Genomic DNA, 21,081 nt, shown 5'->3' with positions numbered 1-21,081 from the left:
CGTTTGCAATTCCTAGGCGTGCCTTCAAGAATGCAAGTTTATTAAGGATAGTGAAAATTTGACAACTTTAAATTTATGTAATTTACCAAATTAGTGTCTGCGTTTAGAAAATAAATTTGACAAAATAATCTGCGACATAAAATCAGAATAAATCCTAACGCAAGCTTTAAAAACAAATCTTATGAAATTATTTATTTTATTAAATGTATTTATTTATTATTACATAACAAAATTTGAGTAAATTCGAATTTAAAATTGGTTTTTAGCAATATATATATGGTAACAGTTACCACCAGTGTTAAAAGGAAATTTTTAACTATTTATGCCTTTTGTTGCGTAACGTTGCGTTGCATTTAGAAAGTAATGCACTTTCAAACGAAAAAAAACCTCGTATCTTTACTTTTTGGGTTCTCTCAATTCTATCAGATCAATTGACAGTGTGATTGGAAGGATTATAAATTAAGTCTTGTTTTCGTACGGTCATTTTTATCTTAATTTGAATTAAAATTTTCTTCTTTGCACATACAAACAAATCAAACTGCCACTAAATTTTCAACGTAACGTTATAATAATGCACCTGTTTCTGTCGGGTATTTTGAACCCACCTGACTCGACCGTTTTTATTCAATTCCGCTATATGTACCAACTGTTGCCTTTCAGACTATGACGTTATGTATACTGTTTCTGTATTGTACCCTAAAACATTTACATCCGCTGTAATGCCCGCACTTTGTCATTTCATTCATCTCAGTTTATTAATTGAAAGCGAACAGAAAGCGGGAGTGGAAGTGACCTTTAGTGCATCCGATGTTATTTGGGTGAGTCTCAATTGTTGTCATTCACATTCATTCTATAAAGTGACCAGTGAATAATATTTTATGTAATCAGTTGTAAAAAAAATAATCGTATTATTTTTAAACGAAAGTGTGTCCACCGTTCCGTTTGTCTTACCGATAACTCCGTACTCGGAAGGGAAACAATGACGACACTAATAATAATTTTAAATATTACTCACACCCAGCGTCACGATTCCTCAAGAACCCTAGTTTCGAGATAAGAGATAACGCGCTAAATGAAGTGACAGAATTTGCATTAAAAATATTTTAATCGGGTTTGTTTACCGTTGCAGCGAAGTATCATTGTTCAAACAGTTTAAATTCGCGAAGAAATGACTCTGGGTGATGATGCCTCGGTCTAAATTTAGCGCAATCTTGAATTAAGTCAACAAATAAAAAATTGTGTTTATCATTTTGTTTCCGTACAAACAATGAACTGAGATTTGAATTTAATTAGCGGCCTCTGCGAGGACATCTCATTTTTCCTGCGCTCCGGGTGAAGCAATTTTCCCTTCGCAAAAAGCTTTTATTGTTTATACACACGGTGTGAATTTGTTTATAGATTAGATTAGCAGCCAGTCGTTTTTTGCATTTTTTGGTGTTAACAGTGAGTGCGCAACGCTGCGGAGAAACGGATGCGTCGTGACTGAATTTTTCTCATTCGCGAAAATAGCGCGGAAAATTCGTGTCTTGATGGAACGGACAAAGTGTGTTTGTGCATAACATCTGCCCTATTTTTCGTAATGGATACCTTATCGAAAGTTTACAATCACATTGTGTGCCAGTTGCTTTATCAAAAGACGGGGTGAGTTTTTTACATTTTCGGTCCAATCAGAGTGGAAGGATGCCAACTGCAACACCTTTTTGTTGATTTTTCCCGCACTGTATATTGTGTGCGGGTTTTTCTTTTTTTCGGTGTATTTTTTCGGTCTTGCTGGGAGTCGGGTGGGATAATAAACACACTTCTGGGTTGTGATGTAAGAGATAATAAACAAATTAGATGTTGAAGGCAGATAATGGCCATTTGAATAGCACGTGATTTTTGTGATTTTGACTTGGTAATATAAATCAAAACAAGAGCTTTGAAGGCGATTTCGTTGATTAAAATCGGTGGGCGCAGGGCCGGATTATGTTAAGTCGTACCTACACTCGTGTTTTTTTTAGAATTGGTTACATTTATCGACACGTGTACGATTCGCGAAGGTCTTTGTAATTTTAAAGTGGATTGTATGGATTTAATAAGATTAAATTTGTTGAATTTGAATATATAGGTGGATTGTTATCCCAATTAAACATTCGCTTTATTTCGGAGAATGTAAATATGTTAATGTAAATTTTGATTGATGTGAAACCTTATGTAAGAGGAGGAGAAAAATGTGGGTACTTAATTTTTATAAAAATTACAAAATGTTGAAAAATAACAGGAAAATAATAATTGTTTCAATAACAAACTGGATTAGTGGATCGTGATTTTACATGCCATCTCGACTCATAAGCCATTCGTGAGATATGAGGTGCCTGATAAGATGACGAAATTTTCCTTTACCTCATAAAACTCTGAAGTCGGTTTCGTTACTCACGCATGTATTTGTACATTTATTAGTAGAAAACGTGTTTAAAAATATTAATTATTAAAATAGTGATATCGTTACGAAAGGATTTTACCAAGTTTAATAAGTCTTTGTAAGAATGTGTTTTATAACGTTATAAAACCGATTTTATAAAGTGAAATGTTCACCTAATCTTACATTATCGTATATCTCAACATTAGTTTTGTAAACATTCGGTTTTAACCGAAAGTGTCACTTCTAAAATTACTTCCCCGTTCCGTAAAATCATGTTCCCGGTATTAATATTTTTATGAATAATAAGAGCACGAGTTTTAATATGTAGGATGTTAAGCTGTTGTAAGTTTGAAACGACAGAAATCACCATTGATACAAAGCGCTGGACAAAAACTTGTAACCAGATTAGGTACTATTTTAAGATAACGTTATCGGCTCCGACCGTCGTGCCTTTAATTGGCGGCAATGTTGTGTCGATTTAATTTACCACTGGTCGTAGTTGAAAGAATTTTCATTACGGTGTAAATTACTTTGTACTTAATAATTTTCAACTTTTGAATTTTTCAATTTATAGATTTTGCAATTTTTCGAATTGAGTTTCTCCAGTTTTCAATTTTTAATTTTTCCATTTGGAATTTTCCGTTTCAGTTTTTTATTTTCTTTATTTTTGCAATTTTTCGTTTCGTTAATTTTTCCATTTGCAATTTTTAATTTTTTTGTTTTTCTTTTCTGCAATTCTGCGGTATCTCTTCGAGTTTCCATTTTTAAATTTTCCAGTTTTCCGATTTTCCAACTTTCGAACGCTTCAGTTATTCTTCGTAGCTTACATTAGAAGTACAGTCCAAAATTATTGAATAATATATTGACCCTATGTTTTTTTATTATAATATCTCTTGTTCCTTGTGCCAACAAATTGTTGGAAGAAACTATGTACATGAAGAAGAAAAAAAAAGATTAAGCTCCACCCACCCGCCCCTTTCTTAATTCTGATGAGTTTTTCATTCGTAATCAGACCGAACGGCGGAGTTTAATTGTAACATCAAAATTTCTCTAGAGAATTCTACTCTTTTAAAAACATGTTTCATATGGTAATTTCTTGGTGAGAAATGAGGATTTTGCAACTAAGCTCTGCCCTCTTGCTTCACGATGAATAAAAAATTCATCACAATTGCGAAGGGGTGGGCGGGCGGGGCTTATATTTTGTCCATTTTTTTCTTAATATACGAAGTCTTTTTTCCCAACAAGAAACTGAAAACATGTTAACTATGCTGTTGTTGAAAGAAAACTCTGTGTATTAAAAAAACAACAACCACCCACCCGCCCCGTTCTCAATTGTGATGAATTTTTCATTCGTTGTTAGACCGAGGAGTGGACCGTAATTGCAAAATACATATTTCTCTACAAAAATTTACCATTTTCAACATGTTTTAAGTTTCTTGTTGTGAAAAGAAGGCTACAGGTATGATAAAAAAAGGCAAACAAATCTGGCAAATTAAACAAAGCATCAGGTGATTAAAAGTACGGTACAAACGGGTATTAAAAATCGAATAACTACAAAATCAAAAAGACGAAATATTGTAAATCCAAAATACCGGAAATTAAAAAATCGGAAAATCGGATAATTGAGAAATCCAAAAATTGCAAAATTAAAAAATTTGAAAATTAGAAAATCGAGGAATTGAAAAATTAAAAACTTGAAGAATCAAATAGCCGAACGAAAAATTGTAAAATTGGAAGAAACATTTAAAAAATAAAGGAAATGAAACAAATAATTGTGATTAAAATCAAGAAAATGAAAATTAAAAACTTGATAAAATGAAAAATAAAAAGTAAGAACTTGAAAATTGACGAAACAAAAATCGCAAAATTAAAAATTGAGAAACTGAAGACCCGAAGAATGAAAAGTTATAATATCGAAAAATTGCAAAATTTCAAAACGAAAAATTCAAGAAACGATAATCTGAAAAATTTGCAAGCGTGAAATTGAAAAATTGATAAAATTAGGGTCGGTTTATGGAAAGCGATATAAATATTGAATCCTCGATTAATTTAACATAGGATTAAATTGTAGAATATGAGCCCGTGATTGGTTAAAACATGCATATTGCATAGCAACGGACCTCAATTAAAATTAATCGCGATTAACTTTTAATTCGCTTTCCATAAACCTGATCTTAAAGTTGCAAAAACGAAAAATTATGAAACCGATACTTTGAAAAATGGAAAAATATCTCATGTAATGTTAAAGTAAAGGTAAACAAGCGTGTTGGGCGTAAGTTCCAAATGAGGATTTATTAGGCAAAATTTTGAGATGACGTCATCAATTTTTTGGGAAGGGATAAACGAATAAATTTTGCAGTTTCAAATTTCTATTGCAAAATATTGTTATTCAGTTTTGAATTTTTTCCAAAAATTTTGGATATCTAGGGTGAAAATTCGACACGGACTCATACACAACAAGTACAGACGTACCTTATTTACAAAATTTAAAATAACTTTGTTATAAATTTTGGAGATAATGTCATTGGTGGTGGTGGTATTTTCCGAATACACATACAAAATATGATAATAATCGGTTCAGTAGTTGCGGAGATTACTCGTCTATTAAAAATGGATACAGACACCAGACAGACAGACAGACGGAAACGGGATACCACTTTTTTCGCACTCTAGAGCTCATGACACGTCGAGAAACTATGAAAGTAGCAATTCGACCGATGGACTCGATTACTATACTTCCTTAGCTTAGGCTCGGGAAGTAAAAAATGATCATACATAAGAATTAGTCAAAAATTTGAAATAATTTGAAATTTTTCTACATGCGATTGTGAGTATTATTATTGAATACTCCTAGTTTATTTCAATCAATTCGATGGTATAAAACGAACACCCTATAAGTAGCGAAAATTCGAAAAACTACTTTTATACTCAGTACAATCATTTAATCTTAACACAATCAATTTGGCCTTCCTTGCAGACTACAAGCAAATACTCCTAGTTATTTGAGTCTCCTTGTTATTAATGGTTTACTTTGTGAATAAGGTTTATTCACTGAACAAAATTAAATAATTGTAACCCTGTTTTGAATTTTCGTCACTTAGTTACTTTTGTGCTTGTTCCCATTTCTAATATCAACGTTCATAAAATAAAGAAAATGAAGAACAACACAATTTCTTGATTCAATTTTACTCTCTCAGGTCAACCTTTGCAAGGTTGTAGACACTTTACATAAATAATAATTTGCACAAACGTGAAAATTGGAGTCTAAATTAAGATTTTATTTTTACAACAAATATTAACGATACCAACATTGTGAGTTTATTTTCTACAAGATTGCGCAACTAGCGTGAAAGCAAGTAAAAGTAGCACTTCTTTTCCTACGACTGTTACCGAAATTTTACTTTTCTAAACAGTCGTACAAAAAATTGTTCCTGTGGTCCGAAAAAATAAAATTGGAAAAATACAAATATTGCAATTTTTTTTTTCAAATTTGGAATATTGACATTAATTTAATAAATACAGAAAAATGATTCAGATTTGTTTATTCATCTTCTTTAGAAAGTTAATGACGTCATCTCAAAATTTTGTGCATTAATAAATGTTTGTACAAAAATGTGGTTCGAAAACAACATTGTTAGTGCTTTAGTAAATAAATCATTTTTAGAAACCTTTATAGAAGATGCTAAAAAATGCAGAATCAGATTTGATAATTTATCTAAGAAAATGGACTTGCTTGATTGTGCTTCAACGAGGGTTAACAAAAATTAAATTAATATTTATTAAATTTAGTACTTAAAAGAAAAACAGGTTCGATATTATTACAGAGGAAAATGCTCAAAATCAGCACATCGATCTCACGTACTTAGATTATGCCATAAGGGAAACACTGCAATAATAATTAAAACTAAAATGATGATAAAAACATTAGTGTTTAAATTTCCTTTAAAGGCATTAATTTTTATTTCAAAATACAAAATATGTAAATATTTTCCCCGTTTTGTGAGAAACAAACACAGCAATAATATTGGGTGTTGTTTTTCATGCCAACAAATATTTATATTGTAATTTTATTTCCTTGAAATACCATTTTCCTGTGTGCTATTATGACCGCTTTTTCCAAGGGAGTGTTCCAGTTCAGATAAGATCTTAGCAGTTCGCCGAAACCGGAGAGTGAGAAGTTTCGCACCATTTTATCAGTAACGGTTTAGTTTGTAAATTAAATTAGTTACATTTGCAAAATGTTCCATAATGAAAAGCCAGTTGCAAAAATTGATTACGCGACCTACTTGCATCATTATCAATTGAAACAACAATACTTGGAAACAGCCCATAAAGACGATAAGCTGTCGCCTTCCACTTCTGCTTGATTATTTTATAACTTTAATAACAATCAGTAGACTAATTAATGGGGTTGCATGTGGTGTAGCGATGGAAGTATTGGTACGGGGCTGGTGGTGGCGCTCAGGCCTCCCTTCAAACGCTTCAACGGCTCCTTTCGCCGAGGAGGTTCTCAACGGTTACCGAGACGTCCCGCTTCACTTCTTGCCCAGACTGACGTAGTAGTCCCCCAGGTATACACAGTTGCATGTTTTGTGATTTCACGTATTTAATCGTCTAAACTTATCAATAAGTAATTCGCCTCTTATCGAGCCACTGTCATTAAACTTAGTCTTATCAAAAATGTACCAAGTGCCGGGGCGTCATGGATTGCTACGCAAAAAATCCATGTTTCTTCGTCAGTTCGAACCGTTTGGAGGTAATTATGTGGTTCGGTTGATGCGTAATAGGTATGGATGCTACGATAACACGTCATGGCATTCATCTATTAGTTCCAATTAAGCGTCTGGTGTGGACAATTGACATGTTATTCAAGTACGAGGGCTTCTCTCTCGATTATTTCATGTAATGGAAGTACAGCTGGCCGCACTTGACGCTTTATTCCCACGGGGGTGATGCCAGCGGTCATTTACAATGGGATTTTTGGTTTGCAGTGTGAGGAAAATGGGTCGGCCAAGAGTAATAGTTCGGAAGGACCCGCTGGTTGGGCAACATCCTTCGAGAAACTCCTGGAGGATCCATTAGGACTGCATACGTTTGCTGTAAGTTTTGCATGAGGTGTAAATGTAGAAATTTTATGGAAACATATCACTTTGATAACAGATTTGGTCAAAATTAAAACGCTATCAAGATTATGTATGTTGTGTCTGCGTTTATCAGTTGTTTGTTTTTTCTAAACGTGTACCTTTCGTCATTGTGAATGTGAAGTAAAAGTAACTATTTCGAACTGATTTGTTGACCTTATCAAATAGGATTACAACGCTGTAATTTATGTAACAAAGAAATAGTTCGAATTTTATTAAATGATATTTCAAATGTTATCTATCGAAAGGACTGGTGTATTTCTGTCACTGATTTTGTTTCCTGAAGCAGTTTTTTTTCCAAAATTTGTTACTTAATTTATTACTTCGTAATGAAGTAATACCGACAAGCTTATTATAAAAGATTGTGCATCAAGTAGGCTTTGAGATTTTGTGAATTTTGCCGCCTTGTTGTGATGATTACTCATCATCGCCTGGAAGCGGCAAATTAAAAAAGCAGTTTTTCCAAAGCCTACTCGATATTTTATACTAAACAAAATTACAGTATCCTTTTTGAATTCTATTAAACAAAAAGTTTCAAAAGTGTAGTGTTATCAGATCATTGTTTACAGTTGAATTTAATTCCCGTTTAAAATGTCATAAAAAAATTTTAAATAAAAGTCGTTTATATTTTTGACTTACAAGACAGTGTGAGAATACCAGAAATTATTCTAGAAGAATTTTGATAGCATAATCGCCCTGTTGTACAGTAGTGTAATTTTGGAGCTACAAATAAATCGTGTGATAGCGCAATCAACTGGTAAATATTGAAATAAAGGACGCGTATGCGTATTACACAGGTATATATGAGCAACAAAAGTGTAGAAACGGTGTTAATGACTCTTAACCGTTTTTATAGCATTCTGGTGTATGTACATTTATTACTATTTCATGTATTTAACTGTAAAGAACGTTATGTTTACATGATGTTCCTGTTCTAAGAATTCCCATAATGTAGAGATCATTAATAACAGTTAAATGTAGGGTGGAACATCGACCATTTTCTCAAGTCTTTAATTTTTTAAGGTCGTGTATGTCTCACTATCTCTGTCTAACTTTGAATATTGTGATCTGTACACAAATACAAAATATTAAAAACAAAATTCGTTTTTGTTTTATAGCTTTTGAGTTATGTAATCTTTGTCCTCTTAAAAAACCAAAGATGTCTCCTATAATATTAAAAATGATCATAAAATTGTCGTAGTTTTTGATATACTTTTTTTTTCTTTGCAAACATATTCTACAATAGTTAAAATTTGTGGAACCTGGTACTTCTAGACTTTTTAAATTGGTGAATCGCGTTGTGATAATAATTATTTCAATCAGTATGCAGCTAAAGCATATTACAAATTTTGTCTCTAAAAACAGGTATATGTATAAAAATAACATTAAAAAGTAAGTAAAGAAAGTAAAATAGAAAAATTATTTTCTTATTTTTTTCCTTCTGTGTACAATTTAACACTTTGTATGTATACCGGGTGTCTAGAAAATCACGGATTAACTCTTCAGTACGTTATATACGGGGGTTTCGGTAGTTCCAAAAAAATAATAAAAAATTCTTTATGATGTAGATTACGAAAAACACGTAATTTTATAAAAGTGAAATTGGCAACCATAACAACCACCAGTCATTAATCGTTAGCTATTATTTTTCACTAATAAATAAACCCAAAAAATAATTAATAAGACATTTTTAAATTATAAACAAAAACAAGAGCAACAACAGAAAAATCCATTAAACATGACCCACTAAACGCTAGAGAAAATGTTCAAAATTCCTGCCTTGTGCAGATAAGTAAGCTGGTAATGTTTCCAAAGTTTTATTATTTTTTGTAAAAGTTAGTCATCAGTACTTACTAAGATAAAACTGATTTTGGCTATGACATACCCTCTAAGAAAATAGAGGGTGTGTGGGCGGGGCTAGTACCCACCCAGATAAGACTGATTTTGGCAAATGAGATACGCTCAAAGAGAAGAGAGGGTACGTGGGAGGGGCTAGTGCCTGCTAAGAGAAGACCAGTGCAGTAAGCACATGTGAATTCGTAGAGTTCCCCTTTTTTTTCTTAGAATGTTCATTTGCCAAAATTAGTCTCATCTTGACAGGTAGTAGACCCACCCACCCGCCCCTTATTTTCTTCAAGGATATGTCATCTGCCAAAATCAATCTTAGCAAATGTTAGTCCCGCCCATCCACCCTTTGTTTTCTTAGAGGATCTATTTGCCAAAATCAGTCTTGCTAACATAAGTCTTATTTTGGCAAATTACATATCCTCTGAGAAAATAGGGGGCGGGTGGGCGGGGCTAGTACCTGCTAAGATAAGAGTGACTTTGGTAAATGAGGTACCTTCCAAGAAAAGAGAGGGTGGGTGGGCGGGGCTAGTTAGTAGCTGCCAAGATAAAACTGATTCTGGCAAATGAGATATCCACTAAAACTTTATTGCTCTGTGAAGTTCAACTTAGTGTGCAATAAACACTTTGTAAACAGACTCTAAATAACAATGTGCCAATGGCAGGTCGATTTCCGTGTCTACTTTTAAGATTTTGTGGACCGTCAAATATTCAAAGGACCTATTTCACTGTAGAAAAAAATATTTGCAAGAGCAGTAAGTATATGTATGTATATCAGTCATCAATATTAAAGAAGAAACAAATTGTAGGGTTGGTTACTTTAGAAATAATGTTTTCTACTTTTTTTTCCTCATAATCACGTCATAAAATTTTCTCCTTAAATTTTTCAAATGAAACTGTCAATGTAGTAACATTGTTAATATCATTACAAAATGTTTGGCTTCAATATGAAACTGTTTTTATGAAGTGATTACAGCTATAATATGTACTTTAATGATGAAAGGGACCTTCAAATAAGGCATCATACATAATAATATAGGTGATCTCACAAAAAAAAAAATATTTTTTAAGAATCAATTACAGACATGTCCTATCAGAAATTACGGCTTACACAACCTGCATAAAATAAGCTAAAATTTGCATAATAATACCGCTAGAGCACTGCATATTTAGTAAAAGTAATAAAACTTAATTAAATGGGAAACAAAATAGAAATTTATATTCAGAAAAGAAGAATAATAAAAGATGGATTCCATTTTAATTAAAACACGAATTCACAGAATATTGTTGATCTATTGTATTTTACACATGAAGAGTTTGTTACCGAAAGTTTATTTTTTATTATTTACTCACGAGATTTTTTAAAAATCTATATATCCGTTGTTTTGTGCTACATAGCAAAATATTGATCATAGTCACATGTCTCCTTCATAAATCAACTGAGCCCATCTCTTAGCGATTATGATTGATTCTTCTAAAATATAAATGTAAATGCTATCTTACTTCACAATGTTTTGATTTTAATCAAATTATCAACTTGTCATTAACGTTAGCTTTTGTAACATAGCGAATTATTTACCGCCTAGTCATTCTATTCGTTTTTCATTTACTCTACAACAGAATTTTTCCCTTCTCTTTCAGGAGTTTCTCAAAAAGGAGTTCAGTGCCGAAAACATTTACTTCTGGACGGCATGCGAACGCTACCGACGACTTCCGGCTGGCCCGGAGCGCGTCGCCGAAGCCCAAAGAATATACCAACAGCACCTATGCGTGGGAGCCCCCGAAGGAGTGAACGTGGATTCGCACGGACGCCACTGCACCGAACAATCGCTCCAAGAAGCCAGCATCACGTTGTTCGATCAAGCGCAGAAACAAATCTTCAACTTGATGAAGTTTGACAGTTATCCGCGGTTTCTGAAGTCCACCCTCTACAAACAGTGTCTTTCTGGGGAAGCGGAGAGGCCTCTGCCGGACGCTGGGTTACTGTTACAACCACCGTCGCTCAACACGCCCACGAAATTAAAGAAGTCGTTAAGTAATGCGGAAGATAGGAGAAGGAAGTCGTTGTTGCCGTGGCACAGAAAGAACAGATCGAAGTCTAAAGATAGGGGCGAAACTGAGTATATACAAAAAAGGAGTGATATTATTACTAGTAATGAGAGCGTTAATGGGAAAATGGGGGGCGGGAGTGATACTCATAGCAGTAAGTCGTCGTTGACGTCGTTGGATTTGGCCATTGGCTCGACGCAAGTAAGTTCTTGATTCATTTGTGATTGTTTTAAAGTCAGTCGAAATTTATTATAATTTTGGATAAGCACGTTTTTTTGCGTTTGTTTGCAGGATTCCGTCAAAGGGAATCAAGATGAAATGACGGTGTCGACTGTGGCTAGAGGTCCCTTGTGTAGAGTGTTACTGAGTAACGGAAGCACGACTGTAGTACAAATTAAAGCATCGGAAACAATTCAGCAGTTGGTGACGCGATTATTGGATAAACGAGGATTGGCCTATTCGGCGTTTGAAGTATATACTGACAAGCATTCAAAGGTATGTTTTATTTTCAAATTATTTAAATTACTTCTGTTCCACTTAGGCGTTCCACTCTGATAACTTGAGAGCTCCATTAAAATAAAAACTTGGAATGTTGATGGTTTTAATTGCATCGTTTACTTAGTAATTTTTAATTTTTGCAGGAAATGATCGCTTTTTCAAGTTTATGTTTTTGTGGATAATAATTATATATAGAAATAAGTTGACAGTTATGTAATAATTAAAACAAAAAACTGTTTTAATGGAGTTCAGAGATTTTGTTTTTTCTGTTGCTCTACATATTTACAGCAGACGTCAGCTTTTTTCTTTCCTTTAATTGTATACATATTTGTCACTAGTGCGAATGGTGCATGTGGAAGTGACATTTTCTGAATTAATGTTAAATAATAAAAGATAAATGTGTTAAAACGTATTTGGTTTGAACATTAATGTTACTTGATGAGTTTCAACAAATTCTGCCATTTAATTGGTTAAAAATTCCTGAGTTGATTTGTCAAAATAAATACACAAGTCGTCATGAATAAGTTAAATTTATTATCACAGTTAAAATACCTTTCTAATTGGTAGAATTAAATACCCAAAGCCTAGTATATATTTTTTTTTGTACTATCAACATCATAAATATCATAGCTGTGTGCCAGAAGCCATGACCAACTTCATTTGTATACGTTCCATGGCCATGTGTAGATCAAAAACATCCCACTAACTGGATCTGCAGCATCCTGATATTCAGAATTTGCCGTCGCAGAACTCAATAATATGCTCTTCGGTATATTTTATTCTTGTAGTGAAGCAACAAAATATATATAAAATTTGACACAATAAATTTCTTCGCACAAAAAGGTACCACAGATTATACATACATTTCTATCATTATACACATATCCGATTTATATACAATTTTTTAACGTTTTGTATTGGTGTAGTGTAATACTAACAATAACTGTATTGTATTCCCAAAATTTTGTGGGGAAATGGAGCCGTTCCTCATTTTATCAATAAAATAAATTGACACATTCATTAATTTGTTTGAGCCACCTGTCTAACTAAATCTAAAAAATATGAATACAATGATAAATCACAAATAAAAACTCATCGTATTTTGCACATTTTGGGTAGATGTAGGAATTTAACTCGTTAATATGAAAATTTGCAATTTAACACCTTTAAATTTCACAAGTTTTTACAAGATTAATAGGGGCAAAATCAGTTTTATCTTAACAAATACTAGGCCCGCCCACCCGCCCCCTATTTTCCCAGAGGATATCATTTGCCGAAATAAGTCTTATCGTAGCAAGTACTAGCCCTGCCCACCCACCGTTTATTTTCCTAGAGGGTATGTCATTTGCTAAAATCAATCGTATCTTACCAAGTATTAGCCCCGCCCACCCGCCCCTATTTTCTCAGAGGATATGTCATTTGCCAAAATAAGACTTACGTTAGCAAGAGTGATTTTGGCAAATGACATCCTCTAAGAAAATAAAGGGCGGGTGGGTGGGGCTAGTACCTATAAAGGTGAGACTGATTTGGGCGGGATTACAACTTGCTAAGATAGACTGATTTTGGGAGATGACATATTCTTTAAGAAAAAAAGGGTGGGTGGGGCTAATACTTCCTCAAGTTGATTTTTTCACAATAATTTAGCGTCTATAGAATTATTATAATAAAACAAACTAAGTAGCAGTGCCGACGATTCATTATTTTAGAAAAAAAAAAACACTAAGAATGCGAGCACAGCGAGCACGTTTAAGTGTTATAAAGATTTACTGTTAATGCCCCCGAGAAGCTGAATTTATTAATGAGAGAAATTTTTATTGTCTAAAATTAAACGTGCGTTTTAAAGTCTACAAATTTATTCCATACAACTTCGCTGAGACTCTTTCCTGCAGACTTCTATGAGAATAAAGCCGAAAAAAAAATGCGAGCTCAGCGAGCACGTTCACGTGAATAAAACTGTAGTTCTTGATGTGTTATTTAAATACTGAAGTTAAAAGGATTTAAAAGTATTTCAAATATCAGCGCGTAATTTCAGCTTGGCATTATTTCGAATTGGACGTAAGATTTTCATATAAATAAAAAAAGTTTTTGGGATAAACAGACGTGTAATTTTTTCATCAACACTTTGTATGATATAACTAAATTGAAGTCCATTTAAAATGTGTTTTGGATGTATGTGGAAACAAAAAAAAAGTTGAGTAAAAAATTTGGGAGAAGTCCCTAGTATTGTTTTATGGTGGAGCTAAGAAAAAGTTCTTAAATTTAGTTGTGTGCTTTTTTTAATGTGGCGGCAAAATTCAATTCGTGGTCAATAACTAATTTTTCTATTATTTATGATATTTTTAGATAATAAGTTATTTGCTGAAATAAAGGAGAGGCAAATTCTTGTTAAAAATGTAGTGATAGATCTTCCAAAACCAACTTAATTTAGGATCTTTTATACCCATAGAAGCACATTTTAATTCGGTTTTCTCGGGTTACTTTGTGTAAATATTTCGAGTGTAACGAGTCTTTTTACCGTTCATTAAAATCCATACTCATTGAAATGAAAGTTACGCTTTTTCTTATTGACAATTAATCAACTAAACAATATTAATATGCAGTGTCATTTTCGTGTTTAATTTTTGTGTACTCTCAATGTCAGGTGATGTAATATAATTATATAATAGTATAAATACACTATTTAAACAATCATTAGGTGTCTACATACCAAAGGAAGATAAAATAAACAACGATATTTAGAAAAAGGCACTAATTTAGTAGATTTGAAATAAAATTTAGGAAACGAAGTATGTGGTCATTTGTTTTGATAATAAATTATCACCCCATGCTACGACCAGAGAGTTTATTTTTGATAGATTGTATAACATTTCTGTAATAGCTGTACAAATATTTTTGCACGTGAGTGCATAATGTTTAGACTATTAATAGTTAAAACTAAATTCAAATATCACGTGAGATGTACACAGACTAATTGTTTGTTAATATGTACAAGCACAATATTTCAATCTGCAAGGAAGTATGACACATCTGTAATTAATTGTCGTTACTCATGCTTTATAATTTTATACTTCCTCTTTTTAATAAAATCTGTGTTAATGTACAAGTTTCACCTAAAGCTTAAATTCTCTGGCATATTAAGTTTTAATTCGAATTAAATATTTAATCAATTAACTATAAATCGACCTTAAAAATTGTAACTACCCATATCTGTGGAAGTAATATCCACTGTATGAAAAAGTGAGGCAAACTTCTATGGGTCATCTTGCCAAACAGTTTTGAACTGGACCGTTCATGAAACCACATGTTGGAAGTACTCTCGAGATAATACGTTTAACAATATCATAAATAATTTTTATTAAATAATAGTGGAGTGACGGGAACAAGTCTTAGGATGCAACATCCTGTGTGCTAAGTGAATGCAATTGCACCATGACGTCGGTTAATCTTTCATTAGAAAAACCACACTCTTGATTTTCTTTCATCAAACATCAAACCCGACATTTCAAAAGAATGCATAATCTAACTTGTGCAATTCAACCATTGTTCTTGACCAAAATGATAAAAACGAGAAATTCTTGATAAAATGTGGTTACACACAAATTCCATTGTTACATTACGTTAATTAATAACAGTTAAAAGCTATTTCGAAATATCGAATGACATCCCTTTCTTTTTTCTAGGCGATCGATCTGAATGAGCCTTCAAACAAACTGGCGGGTTGCGAAGTGACCGTTGAACAAAGAGTCGTCTTCAAAATCGACCTACCAAACAAAAAAGTGATATCCGTGAAATCCAAATCGACGAAAATAATCGCAGACGTACTGCGACCGATTCTACTCAGATATCACTATAATCTAGACCACGCGAAAGTAACCTTAGACGAAAACGGCCCAGTCGACATCTTCTTGCCTATCACCTCCATCGACGAAAAAAGACTTAAAGTTCAGTATTGGGAAGAATCAAAAAACGTACCTGTAAATCCAGTTATTAAAGTGAGCACTGATAAAGCGAAACTCGATGAAATTACCAATCAAGTATACGAAGATATTCTTCAAGAGAAAAGCGATGCGGATTTTCTCAAACCGAAGTCGGATAAGGGATCAGTAAAGAGCGAAGATTGGGGATCGGAACACTCCTCGGGTATCTTCGGCCGGTTTTTACGACGCGATTCGGGGGTTCACGAACGGAAGAAAAAGTCTTTGATGCCGAAATTAAAGATGCAACCGAATGGAACTACTGCAGAAGATGTAACAGGAGAACAGGTGAAGAAGCCGCTGATCGCCAAGTGGAAAACTGGCGTCAATAAATTGCAAGTTCCGTGCAGCGAAAGCGATGGTAAGTTTTCATACAATTTTATGTATGTTCGCTTATTGATTTATTTATTTTTTCAGAACTAGTGGAAGGCTTGACAAGAGCGCAAAGATCCCGTTTAGAGGATCAACGAGGGACAGAAATCAACTTCGAATTACCGGATTTTCTAAAAGATAAAGACACTGGTGAACATGGCCTTAGAAAACCTCAGCGGGGTGTGGGAGAAACGAACAATAGTCGTTTTTATGTAGATAGTCAAGGAGACTCAAGCCCGAAGAGACTACCAAATTTATCACAGTATAATTACGAAAATAGGAACATTATCGCTAAAGATTTTAACAATTTGACGAACAATAACAGTACTTTTACGAATCATAACCAGAATAAATTAAATAATCTGAGGATTTATTCTCCCAATAAATTTTCATCTGATGAAAGTTCTAAGTCAAACCAGTCTACGCCGTCAAAGTGTAGCAGTTTGGAGAATACAGTGATTGAAAATAAGAGAGAAAGCCCGAAATGTGTGGAGCCGCCTCCGTTACCACCTAAACCGAAAATTGTTCCTATTAAGCCACCAAATTGGGGACAGAATGGGTTTTATAAACCTAAAGAATTAACTACAAGTGATAAAAATAAAACGTTGTATCTAGAACAGCCTTCGAGCAGCTTTGTTTAGATTAATTGTTGTATATTATTGTAAAAAATAACTTTCATAATTTATTGGAATTTTGTATATTATGATCTAATTTAATATTTAAAATATATTTTTTTGTATGTTTTTTAAGTGTTACTTTCTTTCGGAATTTCCTGTTCCGTGTCTGGAGAAGTTTTAGTAACTGCTGTTTCTGTGGTACTTGTTTCTTCAGCGGGTTTTAAATATGTAATGAGGGATGGTTCTTTTGGGGGCAGCCAATCCGGGATTATTTTCCCATGAACTCTCCATTTACCATACAAATTGGCCAAATGTCTTTCAAAAACAACATACTCTAAGACATCCTTTGCTATGATTTCACTACCATGCATTAATCGTCCAAAACGATCATACACTGCCAACATCTAAAAAATAAACCATTTTTATCAAATTCAATTCCCACAATTTCATACCTGTTGTGTGTGAAATCTCACAGTTGTTTGTCCAAAAATATTTTCTTTAGTAATTACGTCTGTACACCTTGCATGTACAACTCTAGGTAACTCAATATTCTTGATCAACTTCCAATGAATCGTCTTATTTTCAATATTATGAATAACCTCAGGATACGCACGTTCTGTGACATAATCAGTCATGTTTTCGAGATCTCTCTTAGCCATAAGGTCGTGCATTTTAACGTAAATATCTTCAGCTTCTTTACAAAACGTAGCGGTGTCAAATTCCTCTTCAAACGACTTTATTTTACGAATCGCCATCATTGTTCTTGACTTCTTCTCCAGGTACTGAAGCTTTTGCTTGGCACCTTGAACCTGGATAGGCGAAATTTTGCCGTCACCTTCTGGTGGAACATACGCTTCAAAAATTCCACCTGTGCAACTGAGGAAAAACGGTTTTTCGTTCCAAGGACGTGGCGGTAAAATTCCCTGTTCTTTTAATCGTGAACGTATCTCTTCTTCAGAGAGATCTTCTGGTTTTTCTTGGAAATTTGGTAGTTTTACTCTCATGACTTTTTGGCGACGAAGAGTTTTCCATTTGGGATTCCAGTGTTTTGTATGTCTGTGACGCACAAATTGGTCGTGGGAGCGGGACACGGTTAGAGCAACAAGGGGCTCCTGGAACATAACCTCAACAATGGCACACTGTTTATTTAGTACTTACATTTAATAAACGAGGTCCTAATAGATTTGCAATTCTTAAAGCCATAATTTGCTTTGCATTTGTTAATGTTTAAAAAGCAGTATAGTTTATTTCAAAGGTTTAATTTGAATGTACACTTTTAACCTAAAAACATTATTAGGCAACCATCTATACGGATATTTATTGAATATTGCATAATTTAGACAATTTCCGCACAGTTACCGCACAGTGCACGGTATGGGGATCATCAGAGAAAAAGTACAAAAAAATTGATTGGTTGAAGGTTATTTCAATAGAACTTCCCTCGTCTCTGAAGTGCAGTCAAATAAATCCCACTTTTGTGAAAAATTTTATTTTATTTTTGCAATTTCTGTTTTCTGATATTCTCTATAAAGTAGAATCCAGTGGCGTAAATAACGGTTCCATAGGTCTTCAATCTTTCATTTTTTTGTTTCTTCATTTTTACAATTTTTCAATGTTCAGATTTTATAATTTTTTGTTGTTTCAATTTTTCCTTTCGTCAATTTTTCCATTTGCAATTTTTCATTTTTTTTGTTTTTCTGTTCTAAATACAATTCTGCTATATCTCCTCGAGTTTTCATTTTTAAATTTTCGAGTTTTCCGATTTTCCAAATTTCGAATGCTTCAATTTTTAGATTTTGCAGTTTTTCGATTTGTAATTTCACGAGTTTTGAATATTTAATCTTTCAGTTTTTCATTTCTTCAGTTTTTCGAGAAAAACGAGAAAGTACAAGTTGTTCTGCGTAGCTTACATTACCAGTACAGTCCAAAATGATTGAATAATATTTTGATCCTATGTTTTTTATTATAATATCTCTTGTTCTTTGTGCCAAAAAATTGTTGGAAGAAACCATGTAGGTACTTGAAGAAAAAAAAAAACAAATTCTAAGCCCCACCCACCCGCCCCGATCTTAATTCTGAAGAGTTTTTCATTCCTAATCAGGCCGAGACCGAGGGGCGGAGTTTAATTATTCTAACATCAAAATTTCTTTAAAAAATTCTACTCTTTTAAAAACATTTTTTATATGGTAATTTCATGTTGAGAAATGAGGATTTTGCAACTAAGCTCCGCCCTCTTGGCTCACGATGAATAAAAAATTCATCACAATTGAGAAGGGGTGGGTCTTTTTACCTAACAAGAAACTGAAAACATGTTAACTCTCCTGTTGTTGAAAGAAAACTGTATACACCTATTAAAAAAAACCAACAAAGATTAAGCCCCACCCACCCGCCCCGATCTCAATTGTAATGAATATTTCATTCGTTGTTAGACCGAGGGGCGGAGCGTAATAGCAAAATACATATTTCTCTACAAAAATTTACCCTTTTCAACATATTTTTAGTTTCTTGTTGTGAAAAAAAGGCTACAGGTATGATAAAAAAGGCAAACAAATCTGTCAAATTAAACAAAGCATAAAGTTAATCAGGTGATTAAAAGTACGGTACAAACGGGCATTACAAATCGAATATTTACAAAATCGAAAAAACGAAATATTGTAAATTTGAAATACTGGAAATTAAACAACCGGAAAATCGGATCATTGAGAAATCCAAAAATTGCAAAATTAAAAAATTTGATAAATGGAAAATCGAGGAATTAAAAAATGAAAAATTTGAAGAAGGAAATGAACGAAAAATTGTAAAATTGGAAGAAACATTGAAAAACTAAAGGAAATGAGACAAAACATTGTGATTAAAATCAAGAAAATGAAAAATTAAAAATCGGGAAAATGAAAAATAAAAATAAAGAACTTGAAAACTGGGGAAACAAAAAATTGAAAAATCGAAAAATTAAAAATTGAGAAACTGAAGACGCGAAGAAAAATTATAATATCGAAAAAGTGCAAAATTCAAAAATTTCAAAACAAAAAATTCAAGATAAAACTAGGGTCGGTTTATGGAAAGCAAATTAAATACTGAATCCTCAATAATTTAACATAGGATTAAATTGTAGAATATGAGCCCGTGATTGGTTAAAATATGCACATTGCTTAGAGCTAGCAACGGACCTCAATTAAAATTAATCGCGATTAACTTTGAATTTGCTTTCCATAAACCGGATCTTAAAGATCACAAAAACGAAAAATTATGAAACCGAAACTTTGAAAAATGGAAGAAAACGACAAAACATCTCAAAAATTGGTTAGTAAATATAAATTCAGATTTTTCGAAAAATTATAAGATTTGATTTTGCGAATTTTATTTTCTTAGGATAACCCTTGCAAGTTAAAATAAGAATGTGTATGTAATGCTAAAGTAAATGTAAAGAAGTGTGTTGGGCGTAAGTTCCAAATGAGGATTTATTCGGAAAAATTTTCAGATGACGTCATCAATATTTTGGGAGGGGATAACCGAATAAATTTTGCCATGTTTACGATCACCTTAAAATATTTACAAGATGTCAAGAGAAATCGGTTTTGGAGTTTCAAAGTTATATTACAAAATACTGTTATTCATTTTTTTATAAATTTTGGAGATAACGTCATTACATCTACATGATATTCCTAATACATATACATACAAAATATGACAACAATCGGTCCAGTAGTTGTGGAGATTACTTGTCTAATAAAAATGGATACAGACACCAGACAGACCGAAAGACGGAAACGGGATACCACTTTTTTCGTACTCTAGAGGTCATGACACGTCGAGAAAATATGAAAGTGGCAATTCGGCCGATGGACTCGACCACGGTTGTAGAATAGATAGGTTGATACACTAGCATACATTTGCATATCAGCGACGCCAATTGTCGATCGCGTCGCCTGGTTTTTGACGTTTTAGGGACACAGAACTCTATAGGCATCTGTCTATACCCGATGTAATTAATAAAAGAAATCGTACTTATCGACTCCGATCAAATGTCATTTACAAATTTTGTATTGTTCATAAAGCAATGTAAACGAAAATCCCCAAAATAACTAGAATGATTTCCGCTCGACAAGGTAGAGGCGCTAGCTGTATGTGTCCTTTCCATGGATATAGGGATCGAAAAGAAGCGTCCCCATCCCAAGCCATTAGTG

The 21,081-nt window shown here is 33.2% G+C and overlaps 2 protein-coding genes across 2 annotated transcripts in view; one reads left to right on the top strand and one right to left on the bottom strand.

Annotated features, from left to right (window-relative positions):
• LOC135144741 (regulator of G-protein signaling loco) overlaps positions 1-17,024 on the top strand; it is a 62,727-nt gene extending 45,703 nt beyond the window's left edge. Inside the window, exons 2-6 of the mRNA XM_064076810.1 lie at positions 7,393-7,500; positions 11,029-11,637; positions 11,728-11,931; positions 15,615-16,269; positions 16,326-17,024. Of these exons, the coding sequence (XP_063932880.1) occupies positions 7,393-7,500; positions 11,029-11,637; positions 11,728-11,931; positions 15,615-16,269; positions 16,326-16,921 (2,172 nt within the window). The 3' untranslated portion in view covers positions 16,922-17,024. The remainder of the gene's footprint in view (positions 1-7,392; positions 7,501-11,028; positions 11,638-11,727; positions 11,932-15,614; positions 16,270-16,325) is intronic.
• On the bottom strand, positions 16,962-18,212 carry Mrpl45 (mitochondrial ribosomal protein L45). Its single transcript, XM_064076811.1, has 3 exons — positions 18,056-18,212; positions 17,350-18,009; positions 16,962-17,301 (listed from the first exon to the last, which is right to left on the bottom strand). The coding sequence occupies exons 1-3, from the start codon at positions 18,098-18,100 to the stop codon at positions 17,026-17,028; spliced, it is 981 nt and encodes a 326-aa protein (XP_063932881.1). The 5' UTR covers positions 18,101-18,212; the 3' UTR covers positions 16,962-17,025.
• Between the last annotated feature and the right edge of the window lie 2,869 nt (positions 18,213-21,081).

Source organism: Zophobas morio, unplaced genomic scaffold, assembly GCF_036711695.1.
Source record: "Zophobas morio isolate AGI-343-1 ecotype UQ-CSIRO unplaced genomic scaffold, CSIRO_AGI_Zmor_V1 ptg000108l, whole genome shotgun sequence".
In the NCBI taxonomy this organism is placed as follows: Eukaryota; Metazoa; Arthropoda; class Insecta; order Coleoptera; family Tenebrionidae; genus Zophobas; species Zophobas morio.
The sequence above is the reverse complement of the archived record's forward strand: the minus strand, read 5'-3'. Positions and strand labels throughout refer to the sequence as shown.